General features: G+C 41.6%; 1 protein-coding gene across 3 annotated transcripts in view; it reads left to right on the forward strand.

Annotated features, from left to right (window-relative positions):
* The window catches only part of ARHGAP26 (Rho GTPase activating protein 26), a 608,729-nt gene that overhangs the window by 118,596 nt on the left and 466,809 nt on the right, over window positions 1-23,324 (forward strand). For all 3 annotated transcript variants that reach the window (XM_073651266.1, XM_073651268.1, XM_073651267.1), the window contains exons 2-5: window positions 7,391-7,486; window positions 8,604-8,665; window positions 9,854-9,925; window positions 12,382-12,483. In XM_073651266.1, the coding sequence (XP_073507367.1) occupies window positions 7,391-7,486; window positions 8,604-8,665; window positions 9,854-9,925; window positions 12,382-12,483 (332 nt within the window). The remainder of the gene's footprint in view (window positions 1-7,390; window positions 7,487-8,603; window positions 8,666-9,853; window positions 9,926-12,381; window positions 12,484-23,324) is intronic.

Raw genomic sequence — 23,324 nt, forward strand, 5'->3', positions numbered from 1 at the left:
TGTAGCGCTGATTCCCAGGCGCTGGTCTGTGTGATCCTGATGCGTCACACGGGCGGCACATGGTTGCCACACTTGTGACACACACAGACACACGTGACACTGATCTTTACGGTACCAGTTTTTCCGGTACTGGAAATATCCGGACGTGTGAAACCCTTTTTGGTGTGTGACCTAAAAACCCGATATGATTCTGGTATCACTGTAATTGCACCGACCCAAAGAATAAAATTGTCTAATCACTTATACCGCACGAGGAACGGCGGTTAGGGTTGTATTAGGGTTGGGATTTTTTCAAAAGTAAAGAAAAAAAAACATGATGACGATATGGCAACTAGTGTTGAGCACAAGTGCTCGCTACTTGAGTTGCACCGAGTATTGCGGTTGCTTAAGTGAGATGCTCGAGTCTCCGCTCCATATGCTTCGCGGCTGTTATACACCCAAAAAAAACAAGCGGGGTTTTCCTGCCATGCACGAGCGATCCCCGCATGTTTTTTTTTTGGGTGACTAATAACCGTGAAACATGCAGACGGGGACTAGAGCATGTCACTCGAGCACCCTTGATACATGGTGCATACCTGAGTACCCGATGCAAACTCAAGCAGCGAGCACTTGCGCTCAAGACTAATGACAACTTCAATATGATGACCTAATGTTATCAAATTCTGTGTCGTACCTCTGGGTTCAAAATGTTCACTATACCCCTTGATAAAATCCTTGAGGGGTCTAGTTTCCAAAATGGGTCACTTGTGGGGGGGGTTTCCACTGTTGCACAGTGCCTCCCTTGGACTGCGCATGCCTGGTTTCATTTATTCCTGAGGACACTGACTCTGCACTGCAAAGTGACTAGGTCAAAAGGAGTGTGAAGATCGCCACCTGTGGAGACCTGTTGTACAGGGAGGCATTGTGCAAGTGCCCTGACAGTCTTTGACAACACATTTTAATGTGTAATGAAAATCTATAACTTTCTAATATACTGTGTGGTTGAATTTTTTTATCATTTTGAAAATCTCTGGAAGTGAACAGAAGCCTCTGTCCACTGATGGTGGATAGACTTCAAATAGACTGACTATGCTCCTCTGAAACACATACAGTCATGGCCAAAAGTATTGAGAATGAGACAAATAGTAATTTTTCCAAAGTTTACTGCTTCATTTTTTGTAATGGCAATTTGCATATACTCCTGAATGTCAAAGAGTGATCAGCTTAACAGCAATTACTGTACTTGCAAAGTCAATATTTGCCCAGAAAATGAACTTTAACCCCCAAAACACATTTCAACATCATTGCAGTCCTGCCTTAAAAGGAGCAGCTAACATCGTTTTAGTGATTGATCCATTAACACAGGTGTGGGTGTTGATGAGGACAGGGCTGGCGATCAATCAGTCATGATTAAGTAAGAATGACATCACTGGACACTTTAAAAGGAGGCTAGTTCTTGGTATCAGTGTTTCTCTTCAATTAACCATGGTTATCTCTAAAGAAACACGTGCAGCCATCATTACACTGCACAAAAATGGCCTAACAGGGAAGAGTATCGCAGCTACAAAGATTGCACCTCAGTCAACAATCTATCGCATCATCAAGAACTTCAAGGAGAGAGCTTCCATTATTGTCAAAAAGGCTCCAGGGCGCCCAAGAAAGACCAGTAAGCGCCAGGACCGTATCTTAAAACTGTTTCAGCTGCGGGATCGGACTACCAGCAGTGCCGAGCTTGCTCAGGAATGGCAGCAGGCTGGTGTGAGTGCTTCTGCACGCACTGTGAGGCGGAGACTCTTTGAGCAAGGGCTGGTTTCAAGGAGGGCAGCAAAGAAGCCACTTCTCTCCAGAAAAAACATCAGGGACCGACTGATATTCTGCAAAAAGTACAGGGAGTGGACTGCTGAGGACTGGGGCAAAGTCATTTTCTCTGATGAATCCACTTTTTGATTGTTTGGGACATCTGGAAAACAGCTTATTCGGAGAAGAAGAGGTGAGCGCTACCACCAGTCTTGTCTCATGCCAACTGTAAAGCATCCTGAAACCATTCATGTGTGGGCTTGCTTCTCAGCCAAGGGAATCGGCTCACTCACAGTCTTGCCTAAAAACACAGCCATGAATAAAGAATGGTACCAGAATGTCCTCCAAGAGCAACTTCTCCCAACCGTCCAAGAGCAGTTTGGCGCCCAACAATGCCTTTTCCAGCATGATGAAGCACCTTGCCATAAAGCAAAGGTGATAACTAAATGGCTCATGGAACAAAACATAGAGATTTTGGGTCCTTGGCCTGGAAACTCCCCAGATCTTAATCCCATTGAGAACTTGTGGTCAATCATCAAGAGACGGGTGGACAAACAAAAACCAGCAAATTCTGGCAAAATGCAAGCATTGATTATGCAAGAATGGACTGCTACTAGTCAGGATTTGGTCCAAAATTTGATTGAGAGCATGCCAGGGAGAATTACAGAGGTCTTGAAGAAGGGGCAACACTGCAAATATTGACTTGCTGCATTAACTCATTCTAACTGTCAATATAACCTATTGGTACTCATAATATGATTGCAATTATATTTCTGTATGTGATATAAACATCAGACAAACACTAATAAAAACCAGAGGCCAGCAGATCATGTGAAAATATAATTTTGGTGTCATTCTCAAAACTTTTGGCCATGACTGTACGCAGCCCCTTACAATAAAGAGCTTTGGTAAGCTTATTGGTGATCTGTCCTTAGACCATTCCACTCTCCTATTGCGGACAAACGATGGCAAAGTCACCATAATCAACAAAAGTCTCTCAATTTTGGCACTCCTATGAGTAGCGCGCAGTTTGCAAAAGGTCTTGTGTGAACAAAAAAGTGGATTTCCCATAGAAATGAATTGGAAGAGTTGAATTGGAAAAACTCCCCAAAAGTCCGTGTGAACTTGCTCTAAATGCATGTGAACATGACTTCTTCTACACATGTGCATACCAAAGTTTTTTTCCCTGAAGTTTTTTTGGTCATTTTTTGTGCCAGTTTTTAGATCTAGATTATAGATATATATATATATATATATATATATCTTGTACAGTATAAACCAAGCTTGAAAGCTGTTGGCATATGCAACAGATTAGAACTTATTATAAGTGAAAGGAGGACTTTATACTAACCAGACAGCAGATGGCAATAGTGTGTATAGTTATATGCTTGCTGTAATGTGGGGGAGGAAAGCTCTCAATTGTTGGTTGTTCTTACTTCCTGTGTTTTTTTTTCTTTCCTGAATGTGTTATGTCAGCAGCACACGGACTGTGTGACACTGAATTGTATCTCATGTTTATCCAGTATGAAGTAAATACTGTTTACTCAAGATATCTTGCTGATTGAAGCTCTCGTAAGTACAGTGGTGACTGCAAGAAGATGCACTCTGCGACAAAAGCTTCCTACAAAATGGTTAGGTTGCTTCTTTTAACCACTTGATCTTTTTGGAAACATGAAGCAGTTAAAAGACTGAGCATATGTGCACATTCTTTTTGCATTTATTTAGCACTTTGTGTTGTAAAACCACTTTGCTGTCCATATATTCAGTTCTTTTGAGCTTTTTTTTTTCTGCTTCAGGTTTTGAAAAATGCCTGATGGGGGACGGAAAGAAAGTCCATGTCACTTCTTGAAAGTGGCTCCTTATAGAATCCGCTCCAAACTAGGCTCCGTCTAATCAGGCTGCAAAAAAAAAGAACAACTTTTCAAAACTGCTTCAGAAAATTAAGCTACTCCAAAAACCCCTCAAGAGTATGGTCACACGGCATCATTTATGTTGAATCAGTTTTTATTAAGTTTTGAACAAATAAACAAGTAACATTAAAACATACAGGACTATCAAATTGTAAGAGTAAGAACGCACAGCAGTTCTCAATACATTAATCCTCCAATAATGGAATATAAAGGTCACATGTGCCCAATCATCTAGACACCAGCGCAGCCGCCGAGTATTCCCGGGCAAAGCTGCTTCAGGAAAACGTTGGTGGTTGTTCTGGGGTGTCAAGAGAGCTTCTTGACAAAGATAGGCGAAACGCGCGTCGGGGCGCGTTCTTCACCGGCAGCACTTCCTGGGGTTCTCCTGGCATCCGCGGGCTCTCCCTCACTCGTGTCATTTTATGCTGGGTGAGTTATTCTAGTCATATTTTGGGTACCTATTGGTCATTATATGGACATTGCATCCTATGTTAATATGGTGCACTACATATATACCTAACTCAATACCTGGACTTCATCTCGGTCACTATTTATTACCTGCAATTTGCACATGATATTTCACTTATTCTTGTTCTTACCGAGGTGTGTTTTGTCCTATAATGGGGTAACCTCCCCATCGGCTGCATGTCCATATTTCTTTTATCTATTTATCCATATATTTATATCTCTCTCCATCTTCTATATACCAATGTCTCCATGTACCCATAAGTGTTGGACTGCTCTGCGTTGATTTCCAGGGATTGCCCCCTCTCCGGCACCTTCTTTCCTCATCCCCCTGCTTTTGTCACTTTTGTATAACCTCTACCACTTTGGTAACTTATAATCAATAAAGATTTTGTCTTTTTGCCAGATTACTCCTTCGTTCTATCAGTTGTAGCATCTTATTCATGAAATTTAGCATTTCAAAATGGAAGGGTGCTTAGAGAGAATGAGCCTGATTCATCAATTCTTCATGAAGGGCTTGTGATGAATAGCACCAGAGAGATCCCGCAGAATCCCACCGCTGCCACCACTTGTGAAGAATCCACACTTCGCCACCCGCCTGATGTCACAATTACGTCAGACGGATTACGTGATACGGATTTGCCCTTTGCACCAACGTGATGTTCCACACCCACTCGGGGACGCGTAAGGTCAGATTGGTACAGTTCTACATAGACACCACCTATCCACACGGGTACAGGAAGGCACCGGGAGTGAGGAGAAGTGGCCCTCAGTCACTGACGTGGCACCACACTCGCTCAACCTCCTGACAGGCTGAGAGGTCCCTTCACTAGCCCCAGTGAAGCAGAACCTTGTCGGCCTGGTAGAGCTGCCACTAGTTCCTATTAAATATAATTCCCGCTAGCGGACCGGGGGATTATATCAGACCAGGAACCAGCCCCAGTAGCATGTTCGTTGGACCGAACAATGGACGTGAGAGTTCGTGGATCGAGATAAAAGAGCAGCCCAAGGTTAAATTTATATATTTAACTGCCTTAAGGGCACACTAGACAATACACTATATACATAAGGGTTATACATAATGGTCAGAGATGCAAACACAATAGTAGTGGTACAAAAGATACAAGTAGTTATTGAGAGTCAGTTACCAGTCAGATGGAAGGCCTGGCTTGCGGGGGAGGGGCTGCCACATGGGAGGCCTCTGGTCGCCTTTGTTGCAGGACTTCTTCCGCACTGTCGTCGCGACCTCCCAGGAAAAAAGATGCTGAGCTAGGGTTGCTGGAGCTCTTAACCCCTCTGGGTCACTCCCCCTCCTGCCCCCTGGCTGGACCGAAATCTCCACCTTTGATCTCTCTCAGCTACAAACTCCAAAAATTAAATGGGCTATATTTCCTTAATAGACTGTCCTAGGGAGCCGGTTCTGGTGTCATTGGATCCAGCCAGGCCCCTGCTATGCAGGGAGACTAAACACTGTGGCCCTAGGGGTTTCCAAAAGGCTGTTCCGTGTATCTCCCCATCCCTACGCGCTAGACTGTGCTGGAAGCTAGAGTGACATCCCTCCTGTTCTTGAGATTCCAAAAATCTGTTTGGTGTATCGCTGGGATAGATCATATTCCCATAACTCTGTATTGAATTATACTTGTCTAGCACAAAGGACATGCCGCATGGCCGGGGTCCACAGGGGGTCTTCCTGTGGCAGCTCCACAGCAGAAGGTGGGGGTTTTGTCCCTTGCTGTCTCTCAGCCCCCTCCCTTCTTGTTTAGATGCAAAAGTGTCCGATTATAGCTGTACATTGTAGACCTCTATAATCCCCCGCCAAACAGGGCACAATGATTGACATGGGATTATATCAACAATATTCTTCACAAAGAGGCATGCTGGAGTCAGTCGGTCCTGATTCATGGACCGATGCATGACTGCTCCTTTATGCACTACCTCAGAAATCTCACTTTCAGTCCCTGTCGTACAGAACACCACAACTCATCATGAATTAGATGAGCTGTGGCGTCCTGCCCTACCTTTTCCCATTTTGACGGAGCTGGGAGAAGTGGCCTGAAAACTCCAAAAGTCACAAAAGTTTGGCGACCTGATATTAGATCTTTTGACCTGATGATGCTGGTGGACTTTAACTGTCCAGGTCAGAATGAGGTCTAGTCCTTTTCTAAATGATTTCTTTGCCTGATAGTAAAATGAGCATTTTATAGCTCGACTCCTAAAATGCTCATTTTCTGGTAAGAACATTTGTCAAAAAGGCTCCATTGTAAATACAAAACATCCATTGTGATATGACTACCTCAATCATACAGTTAAGTGATGGCACCTGCATAGGATCTGTCCCTGGGAGATTACTACTGGCACCTTTTAATACAATGTATTATCAAAGTGCGTTTAGAGAGGAAGGGGGCTTTTTCTGTCACTCCATCGATTTCTCCCCTCCTCCCTACTGCACAATGCAAGTCAGGATGCCGATGGGTACAGACGGCACAACAATGGCTTAATTACTGTATTTTTATGGACCTCTACAAACAAATTCTAAGTTAAGCAATACATTATATATGCCCTAAAATGTGAATTTTCTGTCTTCATAGTTGTAGGAGTTTGTATTTTTTTAAGAAAAAAAATTTGTCAGTGCCATTACATTTTAATCCAGGCTATGTTCTGAAGGGGTTAACGTTAGCAGATTTAATTAACAATGTAACAGCGTAGTGGCCAATGCCTGTGAGCCATTTTAACTCTGATTTTGGCCTTTGGTAATCCCACTGAAAGGTGTAACGTCAACTATAAGATTCCCGGTTAAAAGTAAAGCGATGAATGTGAGCTTGGCTCCTCTCCCTGAGCGTCAGGGTCATCAGACGTCTCAAGTGCTGACCACCTGGATGATGATACCAAGGCAGCCCTCTGTGGGATATACAGATGTATGATCACTCACATTTGTAGATTTTACTTTCATGGATTATAATCCTGAGAGAAATTTATTTCAACTCGTTTCTGTATCCACTTCCCATCAGTTTCTAATCGTCCTTATCTGCCGTAATCTGCTTTATCTGTTATAATTTGTTCTTGTTTAGTATGGGAAATTAGATCCAAAAGATGTCATTCTACAATTGGATTATGTCCAGGCTGAATCTAGATAAACAATGCATATTTTGCTTTCTATTTGGTGTATATACTGTAAGTTTCTGTAAACTCTATATATTATGCTCCGCTCCACATGTCTCATTCGTTATGTTCTCCTGCAGCTCTGTCATCTGCAAAAAGGAAATTTGCTGGTTCACTGAATGAATTCAAATTCCGGTGCATTGGTGATGCGGAAACTGATGATGAAATCTGCATTGGTAAGACCCCGTGTGTGTAATCTGTGCCCACATCCAACACAGCCGCTGTCTATGGGGTCTTTTTTTTCTTTCTGGGAGCACATACTGATGAAGATTTCTTTTTGGATCACTACTACTACTACTATGGATTGTAATTACTGATTTTGTCCAGAGTCCCAAATATTATTTACATGTCATTTTCTTACTGAAATTGGTATTCTGATTGGCATCTCCATCATCACATTTTTACATGTGCCATTCTCTGCGCCAAAACTTTGCTTTTATTGATAAGCAAATTAGATCTGCCAGTGCACTGGTGGTATACTAGTGCACTTGGAGTTTTTGGCTCCTCTTCGCTTGTGTTTGCCGGCACCACCCCCACTTCTTGATTGACAGCAGAGAAAGAGGCTATCGGTGAAGAAGCGGGGACGGTGCTGGCGAGGAGAAGTGAGGAACAGTTGTAGGCTGCAAGTGCACGAATACTTACCAGTGCATTTGCAAACCTAATTTGCTTATCAATTAAACACAGTGAATGGTGCTGTAATAAGCCTGTTCATAATGTTTTTCTTTGCCCTATCCCACATTGCTTCTGATTGTGTAGGGGTAGTATTACTGACTAGTGCCCTTAATTACCCTTAAATTAAAATGGCAGAGATGTTTCCTATTGCATATGCCAAACATACACACTACTGACTCTTAAATAATTCAGTCCTGTGATTATTATTATTATTATTATTATTATTGCCTTTACCTTTTTTTCCTGTGATCATATTTTCTTAATTGCAAAAGATTTGGGTTTGATGGTATATTTTTCAATTTTTTTTACATCAGTATTGATTTGGGAGCTTTAACTTCACTAATGGAACAAAACTCATTAAAACAATAGTTTAAAATAATTTAGCATTTTCAGATTAGTTAGGTTGTAGATAAACATATCCAAGATTTTAAGGAAAATTTGTAGGCCGAAGTCTACCCTGCATGTATAGCGTTAAACATTTTTTGTTGTATATTTCGAGGACTTTTTAATTTAGTACAGTAGGAAGTTATTTGTAGCAGTGAGTGGGCTGACATGTGCAGGAAGCTACGGGTACTACTGCTGTCTGTTGTATTGTTCTTACTTCCTCCCTTCACTTTTCAGCCAGGTCTCTGCAGGAATTTGCTGCTGTATTGGGGAATCTTGAAGATGAGCGGATGCGGATGGTAAGTTGACCAAGTGACGCTAGTCATTGTTGAGGAGGATACACATAATACACTTTTTTAGCTGGTGTTCATTTGTCCCGGGATGTGGAGGATGAATAACTAGTTGCTTGTTTGTTTTATTACATTGGGGAAAAAAATGGCAAGTGGTTACCCTTGTGGGGTCATATTTGGGTAACTGAAGGACAAGGTCCGGCATTAGAGCACAGACAAGGTTTTCAGAGAGGGCTCTTGTTCTGCAGGACTCCATACATTATTTTTCAGTGAAATAAAGCATATTTTGATTATTTGCTTAGTTGTCCCCTCAGCATGATTTTGTTGAAGGTCCACTCAAGATTAGCCGTAATACAAGGATGCTGCTTACACAATAAGGGTTGTCAACAGCAGAAAAATACCCGCAGGCTGATTTACATTATTTAATAGCCCGTGGGCTTCAAAAGGGTTGTACTGGATTAGCAAAGCAAAACTGATTTCTTTTTCTCTGCTGTACTCTTACTTTTATTTTTTTTACTTTTTATATAGCGATAACATATTCCGCAGCGCTTTACATATATAATCCTCATCGCTGTCCCCAGTCAGGGCTCACCATCTACATTCCCTATCAGGATGTCTTTGGAGTGTGGGAGGAAACCAGAGAACCCAGAGGAAACCCACATAAACACAGGGAGAACATACAAACTCCTTGCAGATGTGTTCCTTGGTGGGATTTGAACCCAGGACCTCAGCGCTGCATGGCTGCAGTGCTAACCACTGAGCCACTGTGCTGCCCACTACTTCTGATCTTACTGCAGAGCTGTTTGTGATTATGAGAGCAGACTGTCAGTCATTACATGTCTCACACTGGTAACTTCTCCTTTTATTTAAAATAAGCTCTGAAGGCAGAGCTTATTTTCTTAAGATCATCGCTTTCAATGACCTGCATGCCCTCCCCATATAGACTGCTTAGGATGGTTGATTCTACTGACAGATTCCCTTTAAGGGTTCAGGCCCACTAAAGAAGGTAGTTAATGCAAGCTGCTTGTATGACTCTAATGGATCTTATTTTTATGATCACGTTTAAATTGACAATGAAGTGATATTTATAATATGTGGCCAAATGTATGCTCTTATAATTGGGCTTTGGAGTTTTGCATTCTGGTATTTTTTGGGAGGTAAAAAAGACCCATAACATTTTTCTATGTATATTTACAGATTGAAAATGCTGGAGAAGTTCTCATTACGCCTCTTGAAAAATTTAGAAAAGAGCAGATTGGTGCTGCAAAGGTAATTTATTAAAAGATGAATGCTCAGTGATAGTGTCACGCCAGGTGAGAGTGCAACACAGAGCTTAATGCCAGGTGTGAGTACAACACAGAGGAAAGGGGAAGGGAGCCCAGACACGAGGGAAAGGGGGGAGTGGTGACCTCCTAATCTGGACTAGCGTCACCCTGTCTCCCCTAAATGGCCCTATACAGCCTCCGCAGCTGTCGCCAATCATGTGCCTCGCCCTGCTATCCCTGGCGTAAGGCTACAACTAGGGGTGGAAGGAGATGAGTACTAGTCAATCTCCGCTAGCAACTAAAGACAATAGGGAAAGACAAAACAAGGGAATAACGGCTTAGCTTTAGATGAACTCCAACAATGCACTCGGCCTCAAGACTCCAGAGAGGACATGGTGCTGCTACAGCCAAGATCCAGGAAGGAATGCGTATAACCGGCAACGCCCACCTGGAGAGACCAGGTATATATACACCCAGGCCAGAGGTAGTCGCTGGGTCCTAAAGACATCCTTTTATCTAGGCAGCTGTCTGCATTGCCAAACGTGGAGATCTCCTGCAAACCACTGCAGGACGACTGTCTGACACACCCGTGACAGATAGTGAAGCTTTTCATATATAGTGCCCAGTTCCAGTTAGAGTGGTCCTCAGCGCCTCTCTCTTGACTTTGATTTTTTGAAGCAGTTGATTGCATATGTTTCATGCTGCTTGTGTTGTCTGCTTGGCACAACTTCAGTCCTGCCCCTGTGCACCGAAATTTCAAATTGTGTATTAAGAACCATAAAGCGCAGTTCTTCACCAAAGGACTAACAGATAGATACAGTGAAAAGTAAAAAAAAAAAAAGTTTTTGAAAATAAAAGTTCAAAATGGCCCCTCCCCTCACCCCGGTTTTCCCCATTAAAGATAAGAATACACATGTGGCATCATTATGCCTGTAAAAGTGTGATCTGGCAATATATAAAGTTAATTAACCAAATCTGTAAACGGAATAATGGAAAAAAAAAAATCTAAACTCCAGAATTAAATTTTTTCGTGCCGCTCCAACACAGCAGAAAAATGCGGTAAGAGGCAATCAAAAATCTGTGTCATATTCAGAACTGCATATAATTCACGCATGACCGACTTCAGGCAACACATTGTTAAGAGGACCTGCCACTTGCACAAAAAAATTTGAGTTATATACCTTTTTTAGCTTGTTGCTTTTTCAGCGCAGTATGTGAAATCTCTGATCACAGTCCAGCTTGGCTTTTCCTCAGTCTTCTCAGGGGGTGCGAGCTTTCACTCATCCCTCCTAGACCCGGCCAATCACAGCTTAGCAGTGTCTGAGACTGCTAGACCATCTGCTGAGCTGTGATTGGCTGTGTCTGGGAGGAGTGAAAGCACGCCCCCAGAGAAGACTGTGAAGAAAGCCCAGTTAGACTGTGAGCAGAGATTTCAGTTACTGCACTCCAAAAGCAACAAATGTCCATATTTCTGCAATAGAGTGACATTGCTCAAAACTGAAAAGACTAGCAGAATCAGAAGAGCTCAGGAATTTTTACAAAATATTTAACTACATTTTTTAAGTAGTGTCTAGTGTTGAGCGAGTATGTTCTGTCCGAGTATGCTCGGGCCGAGCTCCGAGTATTTACAGCTGCTCGGTGATATGGTTGAATCGCTCCCGTGTGCATGATTTGCGACTGTTTGACAGCTTTATTACATGTGAGGCATGTGTAAGAAATAGACATTCCTCACATGTAATAAAGCTGTCAAACCGTTGCAAATCGTGCACGCGGGAGCGATTCAACCATATCACCGAGCAGCTATAAATACTCGGAGCTCGGCCCGAGCATACTCGGACAGAACATACTCGCTCAACACTAGTAGTGTCCTCTTTAAAGAAGCACTCCCATGGATATTTTGCAGTGTGGGGGTATTAACATACTCGCCTACTGCTGCTTTCCCTGAGATCCAGCGCCATTCTGCTCCTCTTGGTAACGTCGCCACAATTCAGACTTACCGGCTCACCTTATGCTCTATGCTTGAGCTGGAAGTCTCTTTTACAATGTAAGCCTGTGGCGCCTCGCTCTGATGCTCCATAGATTTACATTGTAAGAGCCACTTCTGGTCGCCCAGTGTGACAATGACGTCATTGAAAAGAATAGCAGAACGGTGCTGGATCCTGGAGAGGTAGGCGGTGGGTGAGTATATTAATATACTCGCACTTCACTGCATGCACATATACTCACATTTAATTAAAAAAAAATATTCCTGAGAGTGCTTTAAGATGGCAATAACAAAGTGTACCGAAGTGTTTCTCATAAGCATGTTTAGGATCACAAAACGATTGCCTAGAGCCTGGAACAAGTGAGTGCTTGTGTTTGGCTATAATGATTTTCCTGTCAGTTCTCTACCTTAATCTCATACTTTATAAACTGCACCAGTTTTGTAATTTAACTTTGCATCCAATTTCATTCACACAGGAGGTGAAAAAGAAATATGACAAGGAGACTGAGAAATACTGCAGTGTGCTGGAAAAACACATGAACCTGTCTTCTAGGAAGAAAGAGGTTCATCTGCATGAGGTGGGTAGAGATTTGGCAGTGTACCTTTAAGGCCAGATTCACACATCTGACATTCTACATCGTGGCCTGTACTTAGAATGTAAGACAAGACATGGGTCTCCTGACTCAAATTCAACATTGTGATATATGCTTATGAGGCTGTTGGCTTTGGGTCAGGAGACCTGATGCCATTCCATACATTGCAGTACTTACATGGACCATAAATGTTGGGTGTAATAAGCCAGCCTTAAAGAGAATTTGTCACCAGGTATTTGCTATCTCAACTGTGAGCAGCATGATATACAGACCACAATTCCAGTGATGTGTCGCTTACTGAGCTGCTTGCTGTCATTGTGATAAAATCCCTGTTTTATCTGCTGCAGATCTACCAGATCTCTGAATTCTGAGCTCTATATAATCCCAACTATACCATTTCTTGGCAGCTTTCTGTATACACTATGCATAGGCTTATAGCTGCCAATGCGTGGTGGGGGTAGAGTTGTTATACAAAGCTCATGAATATAAGGACTACAGCAGGTTTACTAGTGATAATCTCCTGCTAATAAAACCAGTGATTTTGTGAAAACTGCGGCAAGCAGCCCAGTAAGTGACACATCACTGGAATTAAGGTCTCTGTCTTTACATTGTGCTTCTCTTAGATTAGAGGGCAGAAACTTGGTGACAGATTCCCTTTATTTGGAACCTGTCTTGGAGAATGATGTGCAGTCTGTGGGCACTTTAGAGCAGAAAAAGCTGAAGAGATTGTTAGTTTTTGTTTGAAATGCACTATATACAATATAACTTTGGTTTTATTCAATGATTCTGGGCTTAGCTGTTAATGGTGAAGTTCTAATCCGTGATAGAAGTCTATTGTGTACAGGGAAGGTTGTCAGTCTCTGATAACTGACCCCCCACTTGACTGCTAAGCCCAGAATGAGCAGGGATTTTAATGAATGAAATACAAGTCATACATGTACCTGATTGTTGAACCGCACCGATCACTAGAGTTTCTGAGTGTGTTATTGGGAAATGAAGGCTTACTGCTCAGCCAGTGTGTGTGGTGAAGTGCGCTGCACTCCGAGGAGTACCAGTTCTGTGTTTCTTAATGTGCAGGAAAAAGGTCTTACCTTACAGGTGCCTTACTGGCATCTGTGTGGCAGGCCCCATACAAACTAGGTGACTCCACCCTATAGGACATTTGTATATTGGTACCTAAATTACCCACACTAAAGTACATAAACTACTGGAGCTACTATTACAGGGGTGGCAACCGGGCAGATCCCTGGGGACCGCAGTGCTTGGTCTGCCGGCTCAGTTTTGCAGCTGGCACAGCAAGTACGGGCATAGAGCGTTCTCTGCAGCTCTCGCCACAAAAGATTACTTCCTAGTGCTAGCACTGTGCTTTGTAGGGGGAGTTGGCGCCATGCACTCCCGTCTTGACGATGAAGGAAGCAGTGTCTCCTATGTAATGAATACAGCAGTCTGTGTATCCTGTGTGATGTTTCTGGTCTCCTATGTGATGGGGACTGGTGTATATAAAGCATATAGGAGACCTATGGACTGGTCTATATATGTGTCTCCTATGTGACATGTATACACCAGTCCTAGTGTACAATTAAGGGTGAGTTAACTAAATGCTTGACCAAATATAGCAGGGTAATTTTTAAGTTCATTTTGTACGGTCCCAGAAGGATGGTATAAATATCCAAAAAGCCCTTGTCAGAAAATGGGTTCCTCACCCCTGTACTACTACATAAAAGAGAATGGTCCATAAACCTGCACTATTCTTTTCAATTATTCCTACTTTTAAAGGAGTATTTTGCTATTTATAAGTCTGTTTTGAATTTTGTAGTATGACCCCATCTCATTTGCTATTTCTATGGCTGCTTTGGTATATTGCATTTGATCTATTAGTTTGTCCCAAATATCATTACATTGATTTATGTAGAAGACTGGCTGCAATGCTTGAAAGCCAGCTCGAATGATCCCAAATAGTATTCGTGTCAGTGATGTCAGCTGTGGCTGTTCTCACTATGAGAAGCCAATGTTTTGCTCAAGTGTTAAACTCTATCCCCCTCTAGTGGACTTTGCAATGAGTGCAGGAAAAGTTCACTTGTCCATATGTATTGGTAGCGTCCATAAACTGTGATAGGACATGCAGTGCTTTTCAGAAAAATAAATTCCAGCATGGCCTAAGAATTGTGGTCACTACCACAGTGCTTGCATTTTATTTCTTCACCCATGTGTCATTTCAGCTGCAGAAGTGAAAACTCCTACTTATTCCTGCAAGTCTGCCATTTCACCCAAATGAGAGTAAAATCCCCGCCTTGCTGCCTTCATCCCATACAAAAATTAAAACTACTTTTGGCGCCCACGCCAGTCTAATATGTCAGATATAATATTCTTTGCACCTCATCTTTTAGAGTAGGGCGGTTTCTCTTCATCATCATCATCATCCTGATAGATGCTGGAACAACTATTCACTCAATATAACGGTGTAATGTTTTGCCTACCTCATACTGATCTCTCCGTTACATCTGTACAGGATGTGACCGAGCAGAGAGACAAAGACCAACCCTCCACTTCCTAAAATCTGTCTCGGGGTCTTTGTATTTGGCCATGGATTACACTTAACAACAGGCAGTGGACAGTGATTTATACTGAAGGGAGACTCCTGCTGCTGGTTGGCACGTTGGAGGGTTTTTGTATTGAAAACCTAATTTTGGTTAAAAATAGTGCAGTTTTGTTACTCATCTGACGGCCAAAGCAGTGACTACGTTTATTGAAATGTTGGTGACCACTTAGTCCTGAGTGGGATGAATAATTCTCATGACTCATATCTGCCTAGATTTTGTAGTTATGTGTACAATCACTACAATGCACTCCATTAATTGAATAATTGGGTATGTTGAAAGATTGAGAGTAGACATGTTGAAGGGGTTTTCTCAAATTTGGAAGTTATCCTCTATTCATGAGAAAGGGAATAACTTCCTGATCGTTGGGGGTCAAACGCTGGGACCCAAACTGATCTGAGTAGCGGGGGCTCTGAGGAGAGATGAATGGAGAGGTGGCCAAGAATGCACACTGCTGCTCCATTCATTCTTAATGGGACCAGCAGAGATAGCCGGGCACAGTGCATAAGAATGGTGCGGCAGTGCTCATGATCTGCCACTGCTCCGTTAACACAGAGCTTTTCAGAGTCCCTGCGTTCAATCCCCGGCGATGGTAACGTTATCCCTTAACTCATGGATAGAGAATAACTTCCAAACTCGAGCATGTCCCCTTTAATTAATCTTTAGGATTATATTTTAACAGAAGGAATATCTTTCTCGGCATAGTGTAGAAAACATTGCATTGTGGGCCCACCTCTTTCCCTAACCACACGGGTAAGTTTGTAACATGGTCACAGGGCACTGTAATCTTTTCAGGTCACACACATCCACGTAATGTTAGGGGCTTGAAGAAAATAACTTTCATCACCAAATGCTGGGTGTATGCCCCCCATATTACGTAATTTAAGTCAGACATATCCTACTGGATAAGCTTTATGAAGGTCTACTATACACTCTAAAGATTTATTATTCCATACGTGATTATTCCATGTGCTTTTACACAATTTTCCCTGAATCTCATCAGAATTGACCGTTTTGACGCATCCAGTACTTTTGTGAAACAGTGCATTTTACTAGAATCATAAGAAACCATTCTTTATTGGATCAACGTTGAATATCTACAACAAAGCAAGCCAAATGGGACACTTATCGCCTTGCGCTTTTCGGACCTTTTGTCCTTACTAATAGGAGACCACATCCGAAACGTTGTAATGTGATACGTGTCCCATTTGGCTTGTTTTATTCTAGGTTTTCAACGTTGATCCAATAAACAATTTTTTTTTATGATTCTTGTGCTGAATCCTACCACCTTTTTCCTATACTATTGCTCGGACAAGCCTGCCCCAAGGGGGGTCCGTGCCTTGAATACCTCCTGAATCCATGGACCTTTCATCATCTTTAAGCTGATGATTATTTCCCTGCATTTAACAAGGACCATGTAGTGAACTGATCCATGTCAACTTGCTTTTTTTGTTTGCTTTATCAGCACTGCCCTTAGTTATGATATAGAGATGCATTCAGACTGCGCACATACGTGGGATCACTACATATGGCTGATAAATGTGAGTTAATGCCACCTGTTAGTTTCTACTGGGAATGTTACAGCCTAACCCATAGAGTGCTGGAGATCTAATCCCCTATAATGTTGTTGGCAAAGAACCTGCATTCTTCATTACTGGTGTATATTGCAGTGCACACAACAACTCATTGTCTCTCTCCTGTGAACATATTTGTTGGGATTTAAAGGGAACCTGTCAGCAGATTCATGCTGCACTAATCACAAATGCCTTGCTTATTACAAAAACTGTCTTACCCTGAAAACTGCTGCATTTTAGAAAAATCCTAGCTTAAAAAGAGCCCTGCACAAGGACAAGTGTCCACTGGGTGGCTGTGCTTTGATTTCTTGACACAGTTCTGCTTGATGGACATGTCAATCACTGTTTACTGCTGCTGTTTAGTAGCTCTTTGTAATTGATTTACTTATTTTACTCATATAGCGCCGTTAATTCCACAGCACTTTACAGTCATCGCTGTCCCCATTGGGGATCACAATCTAGATTACCTATCAGTATGTTCTTGGAGTGTGGGCGGAAACTCACGCACACACAGGAGAACATACAAACTCCTTGCAGATGTTGTCCTTGATGGGATTTGAACCCAGGACCCCAGCGATGCAAAGCTATAGTGCTAACCACTGCGCCACCGTGCTGCAAGTCTGTTGTTTTACACTGAAAAAATCTGGTGACAAATTCCCTTTACTCATCTGAGAGCAGTATAATGTAGAGGTGGAGACCCTGATTCCAGCTATGTATCATTACTGCACTGCATGCTGTCATTTTGATAAAATCACTGTTTTATTTGCTGCAGATCTACCAGTTTTCTGAATGCTGAGCTCAGTACATCCCCCAACCACATCGCTGTCAATCAGTGGTGGGGTGAGGTAATACAGAGCTCATGAGTATGAAGGACTACTTGTCAGTAGGTTTTCTAGTGATAGTCTCCTGATGCTAAAACAGTGATTTTTATCAAAACTGTGGCAAATATACCAGTGACACCTCGCTGGCATCAAGGCCTCTGTCTCTACAGTCATGGCCAAAAGTTTTGAGAATGACACCAAAATTATATTTTCACATGATCTGCTGGCCTCTGGTTTTTATTAGTGTTTGTCTGATGTTTATATCACATACAGAAATATAATTACAATCATATTATGAGTACCAATAGGTTATATTGACAGTTAGAATGAGTTAATGCAGCAAGTCAATATTTGCAGTGTTGCCCCTTCTTCTTCAAGACCTCTGTAATTCTCCCTGGCATGCTCTCAATCAACTTTTGGACCAAATCCTGACTGATAGCAGTCCATTCTTGCATAATCAATGCTTGCATTTTGCCAGAATTTGTTGGTTTTTGTTTGTCCACCCGTCTCTTGATGATTGACCACAAGTTCTCAATGGGATTAAGATCTGGGGAGTTTCCAGGCCATGGACCCAAAATCTCTGTTTTGTTCCATGAGCCATTTAGTTATCACCTTTGCTTTATGGCAAGGTGCGCCATCATGCTGGAAAAGGCATTGTTGGGCGCCAAACTGCTCTTGGACGGTTGGGAGAAGTTGCTCTTGGAGGACATTCTGGTACCATTCTTTATTCATGGCTGTGTTTTTAGGCAAGACTGTGAGTGAGCCGATTCCCTTGGCTGAGAAGCAACCCCACACATGAATGGTTTCAGGATGCTTTACAGTTGGCATGAGACAAGACTGGTGGTAGAGCTCACCTCTTCTTCTCCGAATAAGCTGTTTTCCAGATGTCCCAAACAATCGAAAAGGGGATTCATCAGAGAAAATGACTTTGCCCCAGTCCTCAGCAGTCCACTCCCTGTACCTTTTGCAGAATATCAGTCGGTCCCTGATGTTTTTTCTGGAGAGAAGTGGCTTCTTTGCTGCCCTCCTTGAAACCAGCCCTTGCTCAAAGAGTCTCCGCCTCACATTGCGTGCAGAAGCACTCACACCAGCCTGCTGCCATTCCTGAGCAAGCTCGGCACTGCTGGTAGTCCCATCCCGCAGCTGAAACAGTTTTAAGATACGGTCCTGGCGCTTGCTGGTCTTTCTTGGGCGCCCTGGAGCCTTTTTGACAGCAATGGAAGCTCTCTCCTTGAAGTTCTTGATGATGCGATAGATTGCTGACTGAGGTGCAATCTTTGTAGCTGCGATACTCTTCCCTGTTAGGCCATTTTTGTGCAGTGCAATGATGGCTGCACGTGTTTCTTTAGAGATAACCATGGTTAACTGAAGAGAAACAATGATACCAAGAACCAGCCTCCTTTTAAAGTGTCCAGTGATGTCATTCTTACTTAATCATGACTGATTGATCGCCAGCCCTGTCCTCATCAACACCCACACCTGTGATAATGGATCAATCACTAAAACGATGTTAGCTGCTCCTTTTAAGGCAGGACTGCAATGATGTTGAAATGTGTTTTGGTGGTTAAAGTTCATTTTCTGGGCAAATATTGACTTTGCAAGTACAGTAATTGCTGTTAAGCTGATCACTCTTTGACATTCAGGAGTATATGCAAATTGCCATTACAAAAAATGAAGCAGTAAACTTTGGAAAAATTACTATTTGTCTCATTCTCAATACTTTTGGCCATGACTGTACATTATGCTGTTCTCAGATTAGGTGGCAAAATACCTGGAGACCGTTTCTCTGTAAAGGGAACCTGACTTGCATTGGAGATTAGCCCCGTTATTGTAGCCATTTCTTTTACTCAAAAACACTATGGTATGGTGGAAATCAAGTCCAAGAGGCCGGTCGCTGGCAGCAGATATTTTCATATATGTGTGTGTATAGGGCGAGACTTGTCATTCTAGTGGAGTGGGACGGGAGAAGTTGTCTCTGTCCTCAAAGTATATTCTATCTGAAGAGATGCAGCTGTAAATCTCCTGCCAGGTTCCCCTTTAAATGGTGTTTTATTCCTATGCAGGGTGTGTTGGTGTCCTACTGATTACCCAGTAATTTCTCCTTTATCATATAATTGTGCTAATATTGTGAGTCAAAGATCTGTTGGTCTGAACTCCTTAAATCCGGTCTCCACCCTCTTGATAATTTTCCTGACATGGACAAATAATGTCTTAATCATCATCCAAATTTTTAATGCCTGTTATGTACAGAAAACCAGAACTTGACTGGCTAAGAACAGTTAATGTGGTGAAATCGGTTCTAAACTTCCGAATGAATCTCTGGGCTCTGAAAGACGAAGAAGCCGAGTCGTGGAGCTACATGCTGGTGTAGACGTGTCTGAAGCCTGCCATTCCTGTCCTGTCGGGATTATTCTGTAGGCTGGACATACTGAACTTCTACCTATTTTAAGCTTGTGCTGACATCTAGTGGAGAAAAATGTGAATTTACTTTAGAGCCAGTGTATAGAATTAGGAGAACCAAGCCCTTATAATTAGTTTTGAGCAGATATTGATTATAAAATGATATCCTCTTCTTATAAAACATTTCCACAACACACTTTTGAGCGCATATTTTAAAATCTGCAGTGCAGTAAGTGTGCTAAGGAAAGATGATCCTCTGTATAGGACTCGTGTTATCAAGATGGGGGTCAAATTAACAAGACCTTTAATTTTCTGAACCAAACTTAGACAAGGACTTCTGTTTATTTTAGGTCTACATGGAAGTGTTTAGCATGATGATGGATAAATAAATGAAGAAACTGCAGAATACAAATTCTTCTGTGTCCTGGTTCTATATTTGCAACATACATGATTTATCATGATCTTGGACAAACACATTAAGGGCATCTTCACCGAAAGACAAATGGCTTTTATAGCTAGTCTTTGGACAATTAGGAAGCCAGATTGATCATATTAAGAATGTGCCAATGCATTGGCACATGAAGGCCCAGATGTGAACAGTGAATGTTGCACTGTGCGGGATGTTACCGGGCTGTCCCTCCTCAGAATACATCTGAAATACGTCACCCAGTGGACAATGGCACAACTTTTTTTTTTTTGTATATGTAATGCACATGACAGTGTATGTGTGAGGCCAAACCTCAGCAAACATGCTGAAAACATATTACTTTTTCATTCTTTTTTTTTAATATATAGTTATTAATATTCTGTAATCATTAATTAGAAATACAGTTGGAAGTGCCATGGTTTGGCTAAAGAATATACTAATTAAGATTATTTGTGAGTACTGTCTGGGAATGAACTTTATAAATGGCGCAATGATCTATATGTTCATGGATAATGGTAGATCCTGTTTTAAAAGGGTTGTCCCGAGTTTTAAAGAGTACATGTCACATGCTTAATAAAATTGAGTTAAATAACTTGTAGAGATCCCTGAGCTGCCCTGATTCTGATACTTTTTTTTCCATTTTGCGCTGCGTTTCTCAATCGCAAGCATATGGATATATCATAATATATATAGCTTTTGTAGAGCAGGTTGTGAAATCTCGGCTTGTAGTTCTACTGTATGTTTCTTCAGAGTCTTCTCTTGGGGTGTGCACTTTCACCTCAGCCCTCCCAGATGCTGCTGAGAACCTCCCAATTGGTCTGCAAACAGAGATTTCACATACTGCGCTACAGAAGGAACAAATGTGAATATCTCTTAATGGAGCAATTTAGTGCAAAACATAAAAGCGCTGCAGAATCGGGGGAGCTTAGAGTTTTTTTTATAAAGTATTTGACTCAGATATTTTTAGCAAAGGACAGGTCTTATTTTAAAGGGATTTTTTCAAGTTTAAAAGTAATCCCCAATCCATTAAGGACACCAAGAAATGGGCAACATTGAGGGCTATAGATGGAGTGGTTGGCCAAGGAAATTAGTGCAGCAGACGAAAGAAAGAGCATGATTTCTTTAGATTCTGAAGGGAAGCGCTGACAGCAACCAGTGGGAATCGGCTATGCCCACCTACTGTCCAGGGGAAGTCTGTCCAGAAGTGGACAGAATTCCTGGAAGAATTGCAGCCAAAAACCATACACAACATGGAAATGTGACTAAGTGACTCATCCATGCACAAAAACAAAGAGGTGTGCAGAAAAATTGCAGCAGGTGCTCTGGATTAATGATTCTAAATGTGAAAAATTTGGCTGAAACAGAGAGTTTGTTCTCCAGTGCACTTGAGAGTGGTTAAATACTAGGTGTCTGCAGGCAACAGTGAACCAGAATGGAGGTTTCCTGAAAGTTTAGGGCAGCATTTCAGCAAATGGAGTTGTGAATTTTGTTAAAATTAATGGTGTCCTCAATGCTAAGAAATACAGGCCGATGATTATCTATCATGCAATACCCTCAAGGAGACGTCTGGATTTTTAATGACCTACAGCCAATGTCATTAAAGGCAATCTGTCATCAGGTTTTTGTTACCTCTTCTGAGAACAGCATGATGTACGAAAAGAGACACTGAATGCAGCAATGTATCACTTAGTTTACTGGGTGCAGCAGTAGAGGAGCTCAGAAAACTAACCTGGCCTACACCAGGCTCTCTATGTACATTGTCTATTGACGGTGAGCTGCTTATCAGAGGAGGGGGCATGATCGGACTAGCAGTCAAGTCAGCTGTAGTCCAGGTAGTGATGGTCACCAGGTGATAAAACGTTTATTCTATGGAAACGGCACACAGCCAAAAAAGTGACACATCGCTGAATTCTGTGTTTCAGCCCCTATCTCCTGCTGTCTTCAGATTAGATAGCAAAAACCTGCTTACAGATTCCCAATAAGAACTTTCTTCAGTGTAAAGAAGAACAAGAAGTCCTGAAAGTGATGATATGCCCCCACAGAGCCCTGATCTTAACATTGAGTTTTTCTGGGATTACATCAAGAGGCAAAAGCATTTTACAAGCCTACATCCACAGAAGACTTGTGTTTAGTTCTCCCAAGATGTTTGGAACAATCACCCTGCCGAGTTCTTGGAGTTGAAAGCAAAGGCTGGTCACACCATATAATGATTTGATTTGGATTTTTCTTTTGTTCATTTAATTAGTTTATCAATTAAGAAAATACAATCAACATTTCTATTTTTGAAAGCAAACTTACTTTGCAGCATTTCTTACACACCTGCCTAAAACTTCTACACTGTATGTATGTATATATATATATATATATATATATATATATATATATATATATATATATATATATATATATATATATATATATATATATATATATATATATATATATATATATATATATATATATATATATATAAATAAAATAAATAATATCCACAGCTCTTTTCCCCTTTCCAGGTCTCACCCTCCACTATGGCTCTTCCATGCATACTGTATGTCCTTTTTATATATCCAACAGGGAGTCACATGCAATAAATGTATGTTCACACATTGCTTATTTGCGGAGCGTTCTGCAAGTGTCTTGTTCATCGGAAATAATCTATTGAAATGAATTGAACCAGTTTTCAGTCACAGAATTTTCAGATGAAGATGGCACTTACAGTACTTTGTGCAACAAAATTCACAGCAAATTCAGAACTTGTGTCCATATAATCGGTAAATCCATGGGGATCCACTATAAACACATCTTCAAATCTAATGATTTTTTTTTCTGGAATTTCATTTTAGAAACCACACTAAAGTATAACTATTGGTAAGGCTTTTAACTCCATGCTTTGCAAAGCTTGAAATACTGCTGGGAATGAATGGAGCGACGTTGCATACGACAGAATACAGCAAATATTTTAATATGCTCACTACACACTAATCATTGGTAACATAGGGGGCAATAA

The sequence above is a fragment of the Phyllobates terribilis genome, unplaced genomic scaffold (genome assembly GCF_046119375.1).
Source record: "Phyllobates terribilis strain yellow unplaced genomic scaffold, ASM4611937v1 Scaffold_11__3_contigs__length_659146591, whole genome shotgun sequence".
In the NCBI taxonomy this organism is placed as follows: domain Eukaryota; kingdom Metazoa; phylum Chordata; class Amphibia; order Anura; family Dendrobatidae; genus Phyllobates; species Phyllobates terribilis.